The sequence below is a fragment of the Triturus cristatus genome, chromosome 9 (assembly GCF_964204655.1).
Source record: "Triturus cristatus chromosome 9, aTriCri1.1, whole genome shotgun sequence".
Classification (NCBI taxonomy): domain Eukaryota; kingdom Metazoa; phylum Chordata; class Amphibia; order Caudata; family Salamandridae; genus Triturus; species Triturus cristatus.
The window spans coordinates 514,980,582-515,002,219 of record NC_140592.1 but is presented as its reverse complement, the minus strand read 5'-3'; the positions used below and the strand labels follow the sequence as shown (position 1 = coordinate 515,002,219).

The window sequence follows — 21,638 nt, the reverse complement described above, 5'->3', positions numbered from 1 at the left end:
AAGAGTGGGGGCAGTTTTTAGTTCAAGAGGAAGTTCATTCCAGAGGAGTGTGGTATTTTTCATAAAGCCTCTCCCCCCCCATGTGGCCAATCTGCGGCGAGGCACAACAACTGGTTTTGCCAGGCTGGATCGAAGAGGTCTGTTAGGAATGTACCAGCAGAATTTATTTTTCCAAATACTCCGGACATCTCCCTGCCAGCGCCATGTAGGCAATACATAAAGATTTAAAAGCAGCTCGCTTTCTGACTGGAAGCCAGTGAAGATCATTCAACGCTGGGATAGCAGATTGGAATGTAGGCAGATTTTTTAACATTCTGCCTGCAGAGTTCTGTACAATCTGCAGTTTTCGCATGGTGTTAACTTGCAAGCTGAGATAGAGGTCATTGCAGTAGTCAATACGTGAAAGTACTACAGCAATCACCACTGATTTCAGAAGGTCATGGGGAGTAACATTTTTAAATGTCATCAAGGTTTTTTATGTGAAGAAAAACGAGGAGGTGACTGCATTGACCTGATATTTGCATGTTAGTTTGTTGTCCAGAAGGACTCCTAGGTTTCTGACTTCATTCTTAGGGATGGGAAGAGTCCCCATATCTTGGGCCAGTATGCCGGGGTTCAAAATGATGTATTATGGCCAAATAAGATCACCTCTGTCTTAGCTGAATTTAATTTTAGACAGTTTTTTCACTGACTGCGGACATACAGTTGAGGAAGGATTCCTAGATACCTTGGTTTGAATTGGAAAGGGATACAATTATCAGGGTATCATCAGCATATGAGATCAATGAGAACCTGAAGGATCTAATCAGATCAGTGCTGTGGAGTAACCTAGATGTTGAACAAAGATGGGCTCAAAGATGAGCCCTGAAGAACCCCGCATAGTAACACATAGGATTCAGAGGTGTATTCGCAAAGCTGAACAGATTGAACTCCAGAGGAGAGGAAGGATTTGAGTATAGCAATCACTTTGCCCTTGACTCCTAAAGTGCTTAAACGGTCGACCAAGCGCACATGGTCGACCATATCAAATGCTGCGGAGAGGTCATGTAAGACCAAGGCCGCTCTTCCACCTCTATCTAGGGTTGCTCGGATCTCCTCAGTAGCAACTGTAAGGGCCGTCTCCATCCCACGTCCACTGTTTTTAAATTAAAGATGTCATCTGTTCATTCATGACTCTTTTTACTAGTTTGGCTAGAAAAGGCAGCCTTGCTATTGGGCGGATCTGCCTAACCTTCATAACATAAAGACAATAGGGTATAAGATAAAAGTTATTTATAAACTCGTAATGATGAACTGTGACCTTTGAAACATTTAAGACAATCTGTGCAAGCAGATTACTGTGCCTGAGATCCTCAACTGTAATCTCTGAGCCAAGATGTCGGGTCCATTTATGCACTCTAGATTGAAAGGGGTCCACCCGGTCTCTAGCCTTAGCCTCCACTGAAGAGATCATCCTGTAGGCCAGGCTAATGGATCCCTTAAGAGGGCTATTTATTAAACAGTCCATAAAATTACATTGAGTACAACATAGATATTCAGCCTTCACACTTCCCAGAAAATGTCTTAGCTGTAAATAGCGAAAAAATCCAGCATGAGGGTGAGAGAACATTTGTTGCACCATCTCATATGGGAGTAGATTACCTACCTCAAATAATTTATAGGGTTGAGGGCCTTCCCAGCATGTCAGGAAGCTTTCATGCACTTGGCGAGGTCAGTTGGGATTGTAGCCCAAATGTGTATATGCATTATAGAGTCCGATATCCAGCATTTCTTTTTCGATATCCAGCATTTCTTTTTTTAGGTTAGACCAGATAAAATGATACACCTGCAGGGTCTTAAACCTAGTTCTTTTAAAGTAGATTGTGTCAATGATACCACAGCAGGGCACAATTACCTCACCCCAAGGTAGGTACTCTGGAAACATGTGTCCCTGCTTCCATGGTTCCCTACCAAGCACCTTTCTTAATCAGGACATGAATGCAGCAAAATAATAAAGGGTCAAACCCGGTAATGAGAGACCCCCCCTTTTTCACGTGACAATTGAAGTAGGTGTATATTTGCTCTAGGCTTCCTATAACTACAGATGAATTTCTGCCAAGATACTTCAATCTTTAAAAAAAGATTTTAGGAAGATAAGTAGGTGTACATCCGAACAGGTAAAGATATTGAGGCAACACGATCATTTCAATCAGGTTACATCTCCCAATTATCCCTAGATGAAGTCTATTTTACTTATTGAACGTCTCCTCTATTCTCGTGAACAACTGGCCAAAATTAGATTAAATTATTTCTTCTATTTCTAATGACAACTCAACCTCCAGGTATGTTGCAGTGCATACTCAGCGTCGACATCGGTCCGGGGTGGAGACATTTGACAAGACCTGAGTCTTATCGATGTTTAATTTGTACCCTGAGATTGAGCCAAATTGACTAGCAATTGTATCTATAGTGGTCAAGGCAGCGCTAGGGGCAGAGGTCAAGATTGCTACGTCATCCGCAAAGGCTAAAACCTTGATCTGTAGCTGATGGATTCGCAATGGAGAGAGATGCTAGGCCATTTTCAAAGCTTGGACATATGGATCAATGTAAATTATGAATAGCTGGGGTGAGAGAGGACACCCCTGGCGGGTGCCCCCACTAATACTTATAGGATCTGAAGGAATACCTGAGAAGAGCACCTTAGCCTTTAACCCTCTGCATAGTTGTTGGATCCAATTAGTAAACCCAGGACCAAAGCCACCAGGCCCCATCATTGCCCATAGGAACAACTAATAAACCCGATCAATTGCTTTTTCAGCATCAAACATTATCATTCTGACTGAGTGCCCATCCGCCCTACACAACTTCCATAGCAGAGATGGCCACGTCCGTATAGGCTGTGGTATCTCTTCCTAGTATAAACCTGTGTTGATTCTCATCAACCAGGTCTACAATCACAGAAGAAAGTCTGTTAGCAAGGATACGAGTAAATATTTTGGAATCCGTGTTAATCAATGAGATTGGCTGATATTACCCACAGAGCCTGTGGTCTTTCCCTTTTCCTGACCAGGTTTTGGGGACCTGCCCTGAAAGCTCAAAGGAGTTAAAGAGGTCGCAGAGAAGGAGCACAAGGCATTCAAAGGCTGCATAGAACGCCAGTGAGATCTGATCAGGACCGGACACTTTGCCTCTAGCTAGCTGTCTTACTGAATTCTCCACTTCCAATAGGGAGATTGAGGCCTTGAGATTAGAACTCTGTAACTCGGTCAACACCCGATGATAATGCTTACCAATACATTGATTGGTGAATTGTACTGGGGGTGCCTCGTCCTCCTAGTAAAGCTTTTGATAGTAGCTATGTAATTCTTCACAAATAAGTATCTGAGCTGTGACCTGCTAGCCCCTTTCATTAGTGATTACCGGGATGGTATTCGTACTCGTTCTGTCCTTAACCCGATACAAAGTATACGTCCCATCTCTTCACTAGTTAAAAAAAAAAAATGAAATCCTTGTGACAAAAGCAGCTATCCACACAAAATATTGTTCTTTGTTATGCATGGTACACATTCTTTGCGGTAGGCATATTAACCCTCTGTGCTAACTTAGATAAGTGAAAACTGCCAGAAGACAAAATTCCCCTATCTATCCAGCAAATACATCAATAAATCACCAGAGTTAACTTGACACTTTTATTTCTGCTGAATATACAAGGAGCTTTGCAGTGCTTGTAAAACTGCTTCACTGCTATAAAAATGACACCGCTAGCAAAACCTGCTTCCCACCCTTCCAGCCTCCCGGTGAAATGCCTGACCGTCGCCCAATGCCCTGTAGGGCCATTCCAGCCTTGGTGGTCTTCAAAACAGGCAATATCTTGTTGGCCAGTCTACCAGCACTCACAGGGGTGTAACAGAGGCCCCCGCATCCCCTGCAGTGCGGGGTGGCCCCGAGCTGCAGGGGCCCCCCTCAGCACTGTACTCACGCCGGAGAGCTCTGTATTAAATCCGGAGTGGGGCCCCTCTGTGTACCTTGCAGGGGGGCCCCTTCAACCTTCGTTACGCCACTGAGCACTCACAGACCGGTGTGCGCATGCTGCGGCTACACGGATGCAGTGTTCAACATAAACTATGGCAATTAATGTGTTATTCTCATTACCTAAACGATGGCTAGACCTCTAGAATGATTGAACCTGAAATGTGTGCTCTTAAACAGTAATTTCTGAAGTTTTGCAGGGCATTTGAAAATCTTGTGTCAACTCCAAAAACAGATAATCTTATCATAATTTACTTGTTGCTACTGTTAGAGGTTTTCCCAGGGCCTGCAGCTCATAGGAGTCACAAAGAACGGCACTACCTCAGGGGGCGTTGGAGGGTCGAGACTCTAGTGTAGTCGATGTGACAACTCAGTCACTCACTCTCACATGACCTGCCCTGCCCTGCGGCCCGCCCAAGGTCCAACCGTTCGACTCAGTCAGAGAGTGACAATTAAGTGACCCGGTCCCGAATTTAATCGATTCTAGTCAGTCACTCTAGAGTCTTGACACCCAGCACCCACACAGCAGGCACCAGTCCTACTCGACTCCGAGGCCATGCTGTGTCAGCACGGCTTTTATTGCCATGTGGGGGCTGGCCAATAATCTTTGCCAGAGCCGTCATCATTGGTAATGCATTCGCGCTACCAGATTGACAGCCCTGGGACCCGGTCGGCAATCCCAAACTTGGTGGTACACATTCCACACAGGCACCACATCCTCAGCTAGGTGTAGGGTGCTGCAGGTGCGTGCTTGCACTTACATACGTGCTGCTAGCTACAGCACGTGTAGTTAGTCACTGTCCAATCCTACTCAGTCATGCTGTGCATGCTTTGTGCTCACATGCTTCTTGCTCAGCTTCCTGGCCCAGGCCCTCATCAGATACATACAATGTATCAAATTAAGGACTTTGCCGGCCACCCTGGCCCGTTGTCACAATAGCAACAAGTGAGACAAGTTCTTTCCCCCACCCAGGCCTAGTTTGCAGGACATCCTGATATCTCTGCAGGCAGAGCTTTAGCACAGCAGTGCAATTAAGAGCTGCGCAAGCTGTGGCTGATTTTATGCCACCAGAGTGCTAGCCATGGCTGACAAGCAGGCAGGGGTTGCAAGCAGGGTAGCAGGGGTCGCAACGGGTGGCCTAGGGGTCACAGTTGCGACCCCTGGGGACCCCTAATTGACGTCCATGGATTAGAGCATTGATGTAATCTGGGGGTCAAAGGAGGCAGGGTGTCACTCTTACCACCTGCCATTAGTATCTTGCTTAAAATTTTCAACCCGAGAAGCAGACGTTCAAGATAACCTAACACACAAGATAGAGGGCAGCACAGACCAGCAGTGCAAGATTCCCTCCTAAAATGTCAGTACTAATTAAATGCAAGTATTACTTAGCATATACAATGTATGATGTTGTTACTGCTGTTGCCCTACAGCAGTGAATAAGGAGTCGCAAATCGGGTGTTCAAGCCAATGATTTTCAGTGTGTGCCATACTCAACATATAGCATAATGGATAGTATCTTTCAAGAACGAGGTTTACTTTCCTCTGAGTTACAAGTGACATCAAATAGACAACAAAAACACAGCTCGAGTAGTCTATGGTTCTACTCGGAACCTTGAGATGAAAAGTTCGACTTAATTGAAGGACAATCATCTACAACTTTGGCATGCATGGCCCCTCTTCAGTCCTGCCCTCCTGCGCAGGGAACAAGGGCGCATAGAGATGCCGTACACAGAAATGCCACTCTCCTGTAGCCCCCTCCGCTGACTGGATATTAAAAGTCACATTTACTTGGTTAGTATATGTGGGGTGGAGCCTGCCTTGAAGCTGCCTACCATACATTCCATTCACCTGCTGTTTCTTGACGGGATGGAATGAATGCAGGAGTGGAGCTGGGCGAGGCTGGCAACCGAGGCAATACAATGCAGTGCTGCCTGTTGAGCTTCAGAGGAAGAAGTCACCTTGGCTCATCTTTGGACTCTATAGTATCCAGCCAGCCACTCCCTAACACTCTTTGTGCAACTCCCCTCACCCGAATTTTACAGAACGTACCTCCCTCAGGTGCCCACACCATCAATTGTGCCTTCATCTCGTCCAGTTACACAACGTACCTGGTAGCCAGCCACGGTCACGCACAATCCTCAAACACTGTCCTCCACCCCATCCCGATATTTCTGAAATACATGCAAACCCGACGTCCTTCCAACCCCCCTCCCTACCCTCAACATCTTCCTCTACAGCTTGTCCCGGAAAAAAACAAAACAAGCATTTGCAATGCAATAGGTCTCGCATTTATGGGAGTTTGAGCTATTGGCATTGTAAATAACAAAGCCTTTTATTTGTGTTGTTTTTAAAACAGATAAACAAAAGGCATTGTCATTTACAATGCCAATAGCTTAAACTCTTGCAAATGCAAGACCTATTGCATTGCAAATGCGTGCTATACATTTTTTTAAAAGCATTAGGAGAGAGTGTGTCGCAGGCAGGCTAAAGCTATTTGAGAAAATAATGCTTGGAGGCTGTAATTAAAGGCTACTGTGCAACGACACACGTAACAGGGGGAGTCGCCATGAGAGGTTACAAAATGAGCAAGGAGGTACTTAGGAGGGATTACAAAGCGTTTTGACCAATGAACAGCCACAGTTTACAGTGTACAATGACAAAAGCCAATGAACATTGTGGGCAGAGCTTCAAGTCCCTACCTCAATACAGCCTGCCTCGCAGAGCAGAGCATGCGCTGCCCAGGCTCGACTTAAAAAGATATTTTCCAGGAAACACAAGAATATGGAAAAAAGTAATTGATTAAGAAGTAAGAAAAAAAGAATGACAAGAAAATTAACCAATTGTAAGCAATGGGTTGTCCCACCTCAAAGTTTTGATATTGTTGAAAAGAGGTATTTTCGAAAACAGACAGCTAAAGATGGTCTGTAGGTGAAACATAATAAATGCTCAACTATTTTAGCAATTCTGAAACATTGCTTTACAAAGAACCTTTTAATGTACAGCATCGTTACTGACCAATTGAAATTTGCACTCAATTTATAAATACAGATTCGCTAGTATTGAGTTACATTTGTGGCTAGAATGTTTTCATTTGGGATCAGTGTGGGTAAGGAAAGTTAATTTTGGAACAAGCAGAATCGAACCGCAGTTTGACGAAAACTGGAATACCGTGTTGGACAGTTCGTCAGACTTATGCTTGCGCTTCTAAGTCATACCATCTGCATAATGTGCGCTATTCAAATATCTCTGAATCAATAGAGGAGCCAGGATGGATGCCATAGGCCTTGGTGAAAGCTGTTGGCGGTGGTAAAATACAGCACGTCAGAGATCAGTGGGTTCCGGGGCCACTGTACCTGCAGCTCCGATGCCAGCTACGCCCCTGCTTTTAATATAACATAAATGAGTGACATCTATAGTACTTGCTAGTCACACTTCGAAAGCAGCAAATTCAGCGTGTAGGGAAGTGGGGGAAAAAATTAGCTTCGGGTATCACGTTTACAGAGTATGATTTGCAGTTTTATTTAAAGCACTGTCAGAAATGATCAGGCTGTGCTGGGAAACGGCAAAACCTCCTTTAGGAGTGAGGTTGTATTGCCATGGCAACAGGACGAATCTCTGATGCTTGGGATTGTCCCACAAGGTACGCTGAATGTGTCACTGGCCGCACAGCCTGACGGGAAAATGTTTGAACACCAGCCTCTCTTAATAACAAGCCGCGTTGCCTAATATAGGTGTACATTGTATTTGGCAGCGACGGCCCGTATAGGGCGTGTTACCGGGGCGGTGACGTGGGGCAGGGTGGGGGATTGCAAAATGCGGCAAACGGCCGATTGCAGGTAAGTTACGAAAAAAACAAACGAATTTCGTTGCGCGCGCAGCATCGCCAAATGCGATGCAGAGCGCAAAACAAAATTCGTTTTCTTTATTTTTTTCGTAACTACCCTGCAATCGGCCGTATGCCGCATTTTGCAACCCCCCACCCTGCCCCTCCTCTGCCCCACGTCACCGCCCCGGTAACACGCCCTATATGGGCCGTCGCTGGTATTTGGACCTCAGAAAAAATATCTGGTTCCAGATGGAGAGTAAAAATACTATATACTAAAGCATTAATGGGAGTCAGAAATAAATGTAAGGTCGATAAAATTAAGGCAAATACACAAAAGGGAAGAATGCGTGCACATAGGCAAACACAAACAAAACGTATTCACTACTAAAAATGACCGTAGTGATAATATGATCTAGGTGTATAGGATTCGTATGCATTAGGATTTGTATGTATTAATAAAAATCGTTTTTTCTGTAGCACTTAATATTACTTTTTCTCCTTTCTAAGAGCTGAAAATTAAAATGTTATCATACTCAGTTTACCGCCGTCGGAAGGATGGATGACTGAATCAGCCTTGCTATGATTCAAAATTGTTCACCTGCAGATCACTATATAAATCACAGAGGAGTGTTCAATTCACTGTGCCATATTGAAAAAGACAGGTAGAGTTTCAGTAAAACAACATTGAAAAAAAAATGACTTGTTAACTTTCATCACGAAAAAATGTGTGATACCCAATCACGATTGTTCCCAATGCGCGGCTCATGACTTCGCACACCATGTCACAGAGCCCATCACACATGCAACAAGCGGCACTGAAAGCTCGCTATTGTATAAAAAAAACACGCTCGCTAGTGGTGTGCACGCGCGCGCCACAGCGAGCCATATGTTTTCAATTATCTCGCCCGTGTCTGGGCACGATAATTGAAACCACATGGGTTTTTGTGCGCATAACAGACACCAATAGGCTATGGGCAGAGCAATGCGCCCGCCTTTGGCCTATTGCGTGCTCTGTTTTAAAAAAACACGCACTCAAAGCCCAATAACGGAAGCTAAAACTAAAAACACACGCACAAGCGTGTACAATTCCAGCGTCCGTTTCAGAACCCCGGACAAAAGGACTTTCGCTGTGCGAGCAGTGCTACGCACTGCTTTGCTAGGCACGAGACCTAAAAATGGAAGCCCTGCTCTCCAAGTCACTTTTGGTTTGAAAGAATGATACAGTAATGACAATTTTCTATGTGTTATTTAAGAGTTGCCTATTCGGAAAGAGGAATAAAGTCTATAGGCAGGCACAACATAACGTTGTTAACAAAACAAGTAATTCATCTACCTGTATGTTATCATGACACCAAAGTAAAACAAACATACAAAGTATGATTAGTGAATAGCACAATGCCTTAACAAGAGGCTACCCCAAACAGACAGCACTTCCAAAAACAAACAACCATTGGCAAAGCCATTAGGTCTCGCCTTTGGGACCTATTGGTTTGGTCAATGAGTTTTACTCATGTGATGCTGTGCAGCATGGCAAAACAATTAAAAAAGAAATGTTGACGCCGATAGCCGCATCACTTTGTAGGTGTAACCACCATGAATGCACAACTACAAAATGATGCAGTCACGATTTATTTTTTTAGCTACTGACACAAGCTGGATCGATAACTTAAAGGAAACAAGCATTTGCAATGCAATAGGTCTTGCAATGACATTATTTTGAGCTATTGACATTGTAAATGACATTGTTATTTTGTTTTGTTTTTCCTTTGTAAAACATAAATAAAATGCATTCTAATGTAAAATGGCAATAGCTAAATTTTTTGTAACTGTGAAATCTATTGCGGGGGGGGCTATGGGCTGCATTAGGGTGCACTGGGGTATACTGAGCTCTGCTGGGGGATGCTGTGGGCTACACTAGGGTGTGCTGGAGTACACTGAGCTGTGCTGGGGTATGCTATGGGCTGCACTAGGGTGCGATGGGGTACACTGAGCTCCGCTGGCAGGGTGCTATGGGCTGCACTAGGGTGTTCTGGGGTACACTGAGCTCCGCGGGGGTGCTAGAGGCTGTACAAGGGTGTGCTTGGGTACACTGAGCTCTGCTATGGAGTGCTATGGGCTGCGCTAGGGTGCGCTGGGGTACACTGAGTTCCACTAAGGGAGGCTATGGGCTACACTAGGGTGCACTGGGGTACATTGAGCTCCGCTGGGGGATGCTTCGGGCTGCACTAGAGAGAGCTGGGGTATACTGAGCTCCACTGTGAGGTCCTGCGGGCTGCACTTGGTTGCGCTGGGATACACTGAATTCCGCTGGGGGGTGCTATGGGCTTCACTATAGCGCACTGGGGTACAACGGCCTCTGCTGGAGGGTGCTAGGGGCTACACTAGGGTGCGCTGGGGTGCACAGTGCTGCACCGGGAGGTGCTGGGGGTAGGGTGAACACCTGGCAAGAAGGTGAAATCTGAACAGTGACAGTAAACATTCAGGACAAATGGTCACAATTCAGGACAAAAATTCAGGAGAAAGTGTCAAAATTCTGGACAAAAGGTAATTTTTGCTGACACATCTGAGGGGGTTGCGCGGTTATAAAATAGAAAGTTGACAAAAATACAAGCCAAAATAGGTTTATGTCCTTTAGTAGTATTACACATTGGAGTATTGAGCAGACATTCACATATAGTTGAACGTATACAGACCAAGCAGAATTTGACAGCCGACAATGATAGTGCCAGAAGCAGCGTTATGCTACTGAACGTAGACTTAGAGTTCACAGGCAGTAGCACTACTAGAGAGTGTGAAAATTAGAGAACAACTATGGTGAGAAAGATATATGCAGAGACAGAAAGACAGGAGGTTGAAACAGTGAGAGTAAAGAGGGACAAAAGAAAGTGAGGGCAGCTCAGCTGAGAGAGAAAGAACGGATGATGAAACAAAAGAGGATAACAGAAGAAGATGGTGCAGAGAGAGGCGCTTGAGCGCACTTGGGTGTGCTGGGTGCACTAGGGTGTGCTGGAGCGCACTAGGGTGTGCTGGGTGAACTTCAGTATGCTGGAGCGCACTAGGGTGTGCTGGGTGCACTACCGTGTGCTGGAGCGCACAGGGTGTGCTGGGTGCACGGCGGTGTGCTGTAGTGCTGCGAGCTCTTCTGGGAGGTGATATGGGATGCAATGGGGCCCCAGCGCCAGCACCGAGATTGGCTAGTGCCGCAGGTTTTACATTCAGAGCAGTATCTGTACTGGATCCAGCTGGATGTTACCTGAGTGAACAGAATTCCATGCAGGACCGCCCCCTGCCTGGAGGCCTTCGCGGGGGTCGGGTCTCTTGTCTGCAGCTGCTTGCATAAGGCTTTTAACAGGGAATACAGGCTGTGTGTGCTTCCCTTTTGGTCACTTAAGTAATATGGAAAGTTTGGGGGGGATGGGCGTACGGAAGGGGTGGGAGTTCACCGGTCTCCCCGGCTCCTGGGGTGCGGGTCCATTCACCTGGCCTGCCGCTCACAGCTGCTCGTCGGGGGGTGCATGCAGAGCCCTCTGAACCAGGAAAGGGGCTCTTCACAACCCACTGGGAGGGGGCTTCTCAGCAGCAAGAGTTGTTTCTTTCACCGACCCCTGGGGTGAGGGCCCGCCTCTGTCACCATAAGGACAATGTCCCCCTATCCTCCCCGTGGACAGGGGCTGATTACAAACCCCCACACCCAGGCCATTGTTGGATGCCTGACAGAACAACAAGGCACTGGCGATGCTCTGCTCTTTATTTTATAGACTTAGCCCATGGGCAATAGAGCGCTTCACAACAAAGCAAGATGTGTCCAGGGTAACAAACAAGATACAACTACGAAATAGTAACTAGAAAATACAGAGTAGCATCTGACCTTGCTAAGAGAAAGACATTGGAAAGCTTGCATTAAATATACGATTGTTTTAAAGTAAAATATTGTGCTCTGCAATGTGTAGTCGTAATGTGTATACTGTGCCCAATGGCTGCTAACCTACAGGCTTAGTTCGCGCTATAGAAAACCTAAAGTAGATCAATGTATACACTAAGGTATGGCAGAGGCGGGTGTTTCCTGTGTACCCACATTGACTCGTCGACACCCTGTAGGGCATGGCTGGCCGCAAGCCCTTCAGTGGTTAAATATTGGTGTATTGTCACTCGGCCAAAGGCTGCCCCAGCTAAGCTGTTGTGGAAAAGGTAGCCACATCCTCCGTCTTCCCTGGGGGGGGGGGGGTGAGGTTCCGAAGTGGCCCAGCCATTTCCCTATATCGCAAACTCGCTCTATGAAAGGATGTCTCTAGCCACTGTCGCTATGGGAAAGGGAACCCCCTCCTCCCCACACATGTACACGCACACTCTGAAACCCTCAGTAGACGTCCCCAAGTCACTGAGTGAAAAACTGGTTCGACCATCCATTCCATCAGCTGAGCTTTCCCCTACCCCCGGCCGTCTGGTGAACAAGATTGCTTTGGGAGGGAGCGGACAGAAGATACAAGCTTGGTGAAAGCAAATCGGGGGTAAAATAATTAAATGAACAAGCGCGGGGAAAGCTTAAAAAAGATTGCTTTGGGAGGGAGCGGATAGAAGATACAAGTGCAATGAAAGCAAATCGGGGGTAAAATAATTAAATAAATAAGCGCAGTGAAAACTGATAAACAAGCAAATCGCTGGGCAGAAAGGTAGGAAAAGCAAGAGCTTCTGAATGAAATAGAGATACAGGGACTAACGAGGGTAAAGAGAATGTCTCCGTGTGCCTTTGGCTCGGCTGGTGCCTCGGGCATGTTTATTGCTGGAACACATGGCAATGCAAAGCCATTAATCAAGCACGATGGCTCTGTCTCCCTTCACGCCCAGGGAGGAGGGAGATACAGCAGAGCATCAAAGGGCTGGGTGAGAAGGGAGGGGTGAATGCAAGGAGCAGCTGTGCACGTGCACGTCATCGTGCACTCACGCTCTAGGCCAGCAAAATCATGTGGGTAGCACTTTTGAAAACCCACTTACAAAATGTCTCAAAGAGACAGCTTTCGCTGTCTCAGCGAGACCTAAAAAACATGGTGGCAGGCAGGCATCCCGCTATCCTCGCACAACCTGCAGCGCATTCTCTCCCTGAAACCATGGCCAGACGCTCTGATTTCATTCAGAGCCGGAAGTCAGACTCTCTGAGAGCCGCTTGTCAGTGCCACCTTTAATCCCATGTCAGAGGGGCGGCTGTTGACACTTCGTCGCCTCTCGGATATGTGGAGACCCGAGGGGCGGGGAAAGCAGCAACTGTGAAGTGCTCCCTCAGGTCTCCAGAACTCAGTCCGCTGAACTCTGGCCTGGGGTTCGGACCGGTGTTCATTGCTCTGACGTCAGAGCGGTGGCTGGCCGGGTTTTGAACTCCACGTTCACGATGTCTTACAGTGGAAGCAACAAACAGTAGTCTCATATTCAATGTTTTAAGATGGATGTATTATGTGCAGTTACCTAGATAGACATATGTTCCTATATCTCATACAGTGTTACGTATGTCCCTTAAGTGTTATATGTTGGCATTAAAAATATGCATTCATGTTTTAATAACTGAGATCTGTGTGTGACCTGTAGGTCACAGGTTTAAATCCTTGAAAGATGATTTATGTGAGTGTTGTTTTAGATCTGGTAATATGAATTACATGCAAAAACTTTTAGTCTAAAGTGTCATGGATAAAGGTAAGATATAAGTGACATATTAATATTATGAAAAACAAAACGAGTTACTCTCTTCTGTCAAATGTAAGTCTTATCGTTTCTGCAGATAATAGTGTAGTTTAGTCAGGGTACAAATGTACAGTTTTAAGTCAAATAAAGTACATGCACACCTTGTTGAGGCGAGAACCACAATCAAAGGATAACTATTGAGCAGATCAGTTTTGGGACAATTAAGATTCCAGAAAGAAGCTCTTCTCTTCCAAGCCTCCTCCTCCACACGCCCAGCTCTTCTGAGAGATAAAGTGCAGCCGCCAGGGAGTTAAATGCTTCCTCTGATGCCACATTAACAGCTCATGCAGGGGCATAGCATGCACAGGCTGAGAGAAATGGTGGGAGGGCCCAAGGCACAATGTGACACAAGTGCACAGCTCACATTAAGACACCTCCCTCTGCCTCTTGCTAGGAAGATGACTTCACCTCCCTAAAAACAGTTTAAGGACGGCTTACCTCCTCCCTCCAGTTGTGTTGAGATTGTGTCACAACCACTAACAGTGCAAGCTTCCATCATACCCAATACAGATATAGACAACTCCAGCTCAACTTTTCCTCACAGTATGACAGCAGCAACGCAGTTTACCTCATAGGCATAGAACCTGTGCATCGTGGGCAACAGCTGTCTATAAGTGGTCCTCACACACAGAACAGGTGCAGCACAAACAGCATCGGCTAATTCTTCCTCACTTACAGAACATGTACACCACAGACAACTGCAGTGCACGTTTCAGACAACAGAGATAGCGCATGCAGCAGCAATGCTAGCAGCGCTCACCCTTTTCCACAAAAAAGGCACAGCATAGCTTGTAGATGTGCAAGATTCTCTCATACAACGAAGCAGGAAATTTCAGTTTTTCAGTGTGTCTCTGTTCTGTTTGCAGACCTTCACTGCCTGGTGTAACTCCCACCTGAGGAAAGCTGGGACCCAGATTGAGAACATTGAGGAGGACTTCCGAAATGGTCTCAAGCTCATGCTGCTGCTCGAGGTCATCTCTGGTAAGGGATAACTCATCTGGCTCTTGAGGTCAGATTGGCTTTTTGTGGGTGTGGTGGGGGAATTGACTGCTGTGAAATCTCAGCAGAGTTTGTTGGTTTGGATGTGTTAGAACTGAGATCCATAGATGCTTGGATATGCAGAGACAGATGTTTGAGAGTTGACCAGGATTGAAAGAAGGCAAAGGCTTACCATCTCGAGTAGTCAGGCCTAGGATTCAGGGTTGTTGTAGGCCAGCATTAAGGTGATTCAAATCAGTACTGAGAAACATTGGTTAGTCAGGCTTGTGGGTATGTTTGAATTAATAGGCAGAGGTACAATGTAATAGGGATTCAAGCGCTTGTCAGGACTAAGAACCATGTGTACGGAGCTTTATGAAACCCCTGGTCTGGAAAAGTAAAAACAAAAGTATAAATCTGGTGGCGATTGTAGGGGGTCAGCGTGACAATTTTGCTCAGGGGAATGGACACCACAGATGAACTTTTAGCTGTTGTATTTAGTTTCTCTTTGGTGAAGAGTGCATACGGGACAACGGAGCTCCCCCTCCCCACCCCCCCCCCTTCATGGATAGGGCTCACTTATGCCCTAACATTAAGAATTCTTGTGAGTTTGCTAGGCCAATTCTTGACTTAACCACAACACTTCTGTCCCTTGTAGATGAACAGTGGTTTGGTAAGGGCAAAACCAAGGTACAGAGGCAAGTAAGTGTGAAGAGATACAAAATATTTTTTCAACTCCGATGATTGTGTTAACATTTTAAATAATTGAAAGAAAGCTGCCGATAGCTGTGATCTGTGGTCCGCTGATAATGAGGCCAACAGGGATCCCTTTATATTTGACTAAATCCAGAACCTGCCAGTGGAGACACTATTTAAAGCTCCCTGGTCTTTATTCAGACCATAGTTTTGTACAAGTAAATGCCATTTCCATGCATCCTGTTTGTGCATCTCCCAGTTCCTTGCAGCTTTTTCCCTGTGTACCATTTTCTCGTTATTTTGTTGGTAAGCCACTTTTTCCACTATTTAATTGGCACCATCTTATTCTTGCACTTTTTATTTATCTAATTTTGTAAATAAGTAATTTCATTTTTGTTTTTAAAATATATTACTGTTACCAAGTCTTCTAGTATCTAATATGATCATAGAAACATTTTAAGAATATTGTAAAAATTATACATACATTTCAAATAAATGTAAGTTAATATCCTGAGCCAATTTGATATACATTTTTCGGCCCCTTATCAGATTAAAGAGCATTCTCATGAATAATCCTATTCCATATTGTCACTAGCTAGTGCCTGAAGGAGACCTGACGATTACTGGCTTGTGCCCCTGACTTGTACTGCATATCATATAATATACAAGCAATACTCACATTTTTCCAACAATTAAACTTAAAGGAGGGTTAAAAAACAATGAAGAGGGATTTCCTACCCCTTGATTTTCCCTATGATCTATCTTGCACACAGCACAAGATTGTGTATTGACACACACTTGTTTGCCTATTACTATATATTCTCTCTATCTTTTTACTATTGGTATATTTTGCCAACAAATTCTATTCATAAAGTACTTATGCTGTACATCACACCAATTCATTACAACAGTACATTAACAAAACCTACTCTCGTGGATGTAAAGTGCTAGTGCTGTTTTTCCTTTCTTTTTAATCACTATTTCATTCTAAAATGCTCAATTTTCATAACCAAATTTCTCCATATATGCACATGTAATTACTTTTAACTGTTTTAGAGAGAAGAATCCTTACTATATATGTACCTATAACTCTTCATCCAAATTCAAGCCATGCGAAATTGGGTATTTAACATCACAATATATCTTGATTCCAACTGTCTTAATTTAAGTTCTCGATTTCCACATCTTCTGTTCTTTGGAACCGAATCAATGACATGATAAAACAGCTCATTCATATTTCCTCCATGGACCTCATTAATATGTCTGGTGACAGGATAGCTCTTGTTGGAGTTTTTCACTGTCCTGAGGTGGTGCAGAATTCTCAAGTGAGCTATATGGATAGTACTCCCTACATATAATTTAGGGTATGAGTATTGTAAAATATAAAATAAATAGTCACTCCTGCAGTTGTAGGGACTGCAAATTTTCAATGGACTCTCCAATAGTGGTGATTGAAATTCTTTCTCACTGAGACCAAGTTTGCACACTTTGCATTTATGGCATCTAAGAAAACCCAGACTGGCCCTCAATATCCTTCTGTATCTGTCACCTTAGGGCTACTCACAAGTAGATCTTGGTGCATTGATTCGGCTCATCTGAAGGTTAGCAGTGATTTGCGTGGTGTTATGCTACTTAATATTGGATCACTCTTAACTATATGCCAGTGCCTAATCATTACCTGTCTCACCTTAGCAGGGTAGGCATTTTATCCTGTGATCATTCGTAGTTCATTCTTGCCTTTGTTATTTTTAGTACCTCTAGTGCCCTTACCTTCTGTCTTATTAGAAAACAATAATGAATCTCTGGTGATTCCCTCAACCTTATATTTGGCTTGTTCTAAAACCTGAGTACTGTACCCTCTATCAATAAATCTCTCTGTCAATTGCCCCTGCGCTTCCTTCAAAGATCTTGAATCACTACAATTCCTTTTCATCCATAGATGTTCTGCATATGGAATACTCTACTTTAATTTCTTTGGAGGAAAGTTGCGTGAGTGCAAGATTGAATTTCCTGCTGTGGGTTTCCTCTGTGTCTTAGTGTATATCCTGTTGTTTTTTCACAAACACCTCCAGATCCAAAAAGCAAATCTCTGATGCACTACTGGTGGACGTGAACTGTAAATTCAATGTGTTGGTGTTTAGTTCGGAGACAAATACCCTGGTTGATTCTTGGGTACCTTTCCACAAGAGAATAACGTTCTCAGACCATTCTCTGGCATATTTGACTCTGAGCACCTGCTCCTCCCACCAACCCATGTGGAGGTTGGCATAACTCGGGGCAAAACAGGTGCCCATGGCCATGCCCCTTACTTGCATAAAGGTGTCCTTTCCAAACATTAAAACATTATTTTCTAAACACCATTTTGCCATCTCAAGGAATGTTGATACTGACTTATTGGTCTTGAGTCTAAAAAGTGTTTCATAGCTCCGAGCCCGTCCGATGCTGGTATACAGCAAGGTTACGTCTATTGTCATCAAGATATCTATATCTATCTATCTCTATATCTCTAAATATATATATATATATATATATATATATATATATTCAAACCACCTCCAATTTCACTTCCGAAATCAGACTCCGACACTTGGGTGAGTTTTACCATCCAGCTTCAGTTTATTTTCTCTGCTTGACGCGTTTCGGCACACTTGCCTTTTTCACACTGGGAAGTCACTAAAAGAACACCGTTTTTAAACACATAATGAAGGTCACATGACAGATTTGTCAAATAGATATAGTGAACAGACTACGTAAGTGAAACACCATCATCACTATACATTAGACCGACTTTTTTTACTTCCTCCCTTACTCCATTAGTTAAAATCACTAATAGATTTACATATATAGTATTTAAAAAATATCATATTAGATATGTTAAAAACTCTGTACATGCTCTAGATGTTGATTCATTGGGAAGAATTATTCTTAGTTTCACATGATTACAATGACATTGTGTCGCCTTAAATTTAAATCCCACTAATAATTGCTGTTTCCTGATATGCTCTCTGGATAACAAACAATTTAAATATCAATCACTTATTGCTATGAATCAACATATCAATTTTTCATCATGTCGGTCACACTGTCCATTTGCAAAGAAATCTCGGGCAAATGCCCAAACGTTTAGGTCATATCCAGTCCATGATTCTGTTAATAAATAAAAACAGATTTCAATATATATATATTAGCTACTGGCAGGCACCAGTAGGTAGCTATAGTTAGGGCCTAGTTTCCATAGGAAAAGCTAATAACTTTGACGTTGTTTGACGAATGTCACAAATTATTCCCAAATGTCTAGTTCTCCATGGAAAGTTTTCGGGTGGTCTGTCAAGCAGGGCTTGAGGAAAAAGGCGGGGGGTCGAAAAATTTGCATTTCCCATAGGGATTTTACACACGACTACAGCCCGAACCGCTGAAGGGAATTACAGCAAATTTGGCAGAAAGTTAGATCTTTGTCCAGAAGGAGCCCTTCTTGTAATTTTGTGTAAATCCGTTCAGTAGTTTTGGAGTTATTGAAGGAAGAAGAAGTTTGTATATCTGGGCAGAGCCTAAGCACAGATCTCATTGTGATATCTGATTGCCTTCCAGCACATCAACCACGAAGTGCTGGCAGCTATCTTGTGACTCAGACTCAGCCAGGACTCACTTTGTGCCTTTTCAGCACCAAAAGGAGGGCAACACCCCATCCCTGAGTTATTGATGCCCGTTGCACAGGTAATCAAGAGGGCGGAATTAATCAGGTCCCTCTTTGCAGAGGCCTGACAGGGACATACCCACTCTTGTGTCTGAGTTGGGTGACGACCTGTGTGGAGCAGGAGGAGGTGAGCGGGACGGCGAGGAACGAGCCTCGTCTGTGGGTTCAAAGTCATACGAGGTGTAACTTCTGCGAGAAAAGAAGCGTCACCTTCTTAACTGCACAGGCTCAGCAATTTGGCAGCTGTGAATATTTCATGAACAGGACAGGAGTGGTGTCAGTGCCTGGCCATGGAAACTTTCAGATTGGAATTCAATGGCAGTTGTGGTGAGTGGATAGAGTGTGGCATTCCTGCCACCAGGGCTTCAAGTGGGCCGGGTCCAGCCGGTGTGTCGGTTTCTAAAAGCAGCTGCCCAGATGGGTCCCTATTGGGCTCTCCAGTTTTACCCTCAGGGTGAAAAAAAGCAAAAAAAAGTCACTGCTTTTGATGTAACTTCAAAGAGACTCGTTTTTCAGTTTTATATTGTTCAAACCTGGAGCGCTTTACATGAGCACCAGTTACATTGCACAAGGACATAATACTTTTTTGAAACACATGGTGTGAGACTCGAACCTGCTTTCTCAGCTCAAAGGTCGGCTACTCTAGCCTTAGGCCACAACCTCGCCCCCAAGAACTAAACCATTTTTAGTATTAAACACAACAAAGTCCTAGTTGTTGCTTATTTATCTTATGCAATTTACAATCATTGAGAAATCCAATAGTCCTGGCTTATTGTAGGTGTAATGTTACTTGTGCAATATATCTGAATGAATGGACTGAAGCAGCAAAAAAATACCAGTAATTTTTAGTTTAAGTGTTTTAAGCCACGCCCTAATTACAGTAGCCACGCCCCTATGAGAGACCCCCCAGTTTTTTCATCCACTTAAAGTCCTACCGGCCACACAAACCAGGAGGTCAAGTGAACTCTCCTGTTGGTGCTCATTGCACTGATGGTGCTCATTGTATCTGAACCTGTGGTCAGAGCCATCCTTCGAGTCGCTGTAAATATGCACAAGAGCAACTTCTCTCCCGTTGGCAGGGTGACCATAATTTTAAAGCCAAAAACTAGGACGTTTCCCAAAATTAGAATAAGGACTACAATTTTACCCAGAGCACAAAATGACCGCTCCTTAGCAGAGAATTACAGAGGAGGCAGTAAGAACATAAATAAAATGCCATTTTAAAGCCAGTACCATGCCTGTTAATTAAATTGCGTTCTTATAACAGCTGCTAACTATCCCCTGCTTTGCAAAACATAAAAAGACACCTTCCACCATTTTCAGCTGCCCCTCTCTAAAAACGGGGACATGAGTTTAATTTCCTGAAATATGCCAGTACAGCTGGCGAAAAAACAGGGACTGTCCGGGCAAATCTGGGACGCCTGGTCACCCTACCGTCGGACCAATTTTACAAGCAGTGACAAGCACACCCAAATACATATCCATGTCTGTATGTTTGACGCACGCATCTTTTCTACTTCTTTGTATTTTCCCAGTATACCACTCTCTCTTGCTTCCTTCTTCTCCCTAAGTCTCAAACAGCTTCATTCTTACCCGCCTTTTTTATTTAGTCCTAACTCTTCTCTCATCTGGTCGTGTGTATATCTACTTATACTATAGATAAACAACAGGAGAGAGACGGAAGGAAAATGGAGCCACTCTTGGTCCCCCTGAACAATATCAATTCAACAACGGAAGAGAGCAACCAACAAACAAAGAGACGGAAAAAGAAACCACTCTTGTTGTGATAAAAGAACCCTCACTCACCAACCTAGTTGGTGACATGCTTCATCATCGGGTTCCCACCAGAGAGGCCGAGTGCCTCTCTGGTGTGCTACGATGCCTGACTACAGTGGAGCAGGTTTTTTTTGGTGTATGGCGTGAGTGCAATACGTGAGTGAAAAAAGTGATTAAAAATGTCTTTGTTTTATTCCCAATAATATTTAATGGTGGAAAAACTAGGCACGGGTAAAAACAAGTGCTTTGGATGGTTTAATAACTGGTTAAATTGACCAGGTACATCCTAATGTGAAAAGAAGAATTGGTCAACATGTTTCTGCTTCAAAATGCTCTTAGCGAAGCATTCATCAGGACCAGCGCACCACAATGATATGCGCACACTAAGGCGCACCCTAACCTGTGGTGGGAAGAAACCGAATGAACTCACGGTTGTTGTTGAGCTTTCAGGATTTCCGAAAGCCGCAAGTATGTAAAGTATTAGATAACCTCACAACATGGGTCCCGGTGAGGGGTGGTGGCTTATAGTCACACGTTCGTCAAAGTCACGCGCCCGGATGGCACCTGCATACTCCCTTCCGCGGACCCTTCATCTTCACTTGACTAATGAGCTTGTATTTAAATCAATGCCTAGTCTAGGGACACCGACATTGAAAAAGGCTTCTACGCCAAAACGCGTCTGTCGGTGCGGGAGGGGGGGTCCGCACAATAAAAAAACCCACGAAGAACTAACCCATGAGTGCGTCTATTTGTGGCTCTAATTATCCCGCTGTGGAGGAATATATCGCGGCTCACCACCGCGAAGACAGCACCCGGGGCGAGTGGCGCGCGGCGGTGATTCTAGTGAAACTACATATATATATGTGTATGTATATATATATATATATATATATATATATCTATATATATATATATATATATATATATAT

The 21,638-nt window shown here is 44.2% G+C and overlaps 1 protein-coding gene across 1 annotated transcript in view; it reads left to right on the top strand.

Moving 5' to 3' along the window:
• Positions 1-21,638, top strand: part of ACTN3 (actinin alpha 3) — a 196,626-nt gene that overhangs the window by 57,568 nt on the left and 117,420 nt on the right. The window contains exon 2 of the mRNA XM_085625497.1: positions 14,432-14,546. Within this exon, the coding sequence (XP_085481623.1) occupies positions 14,432-14,546 (115 nt within the window). The remainder of the gene's footprint in view (positions 1-14,431; positions 14,547-21,638) is intronic.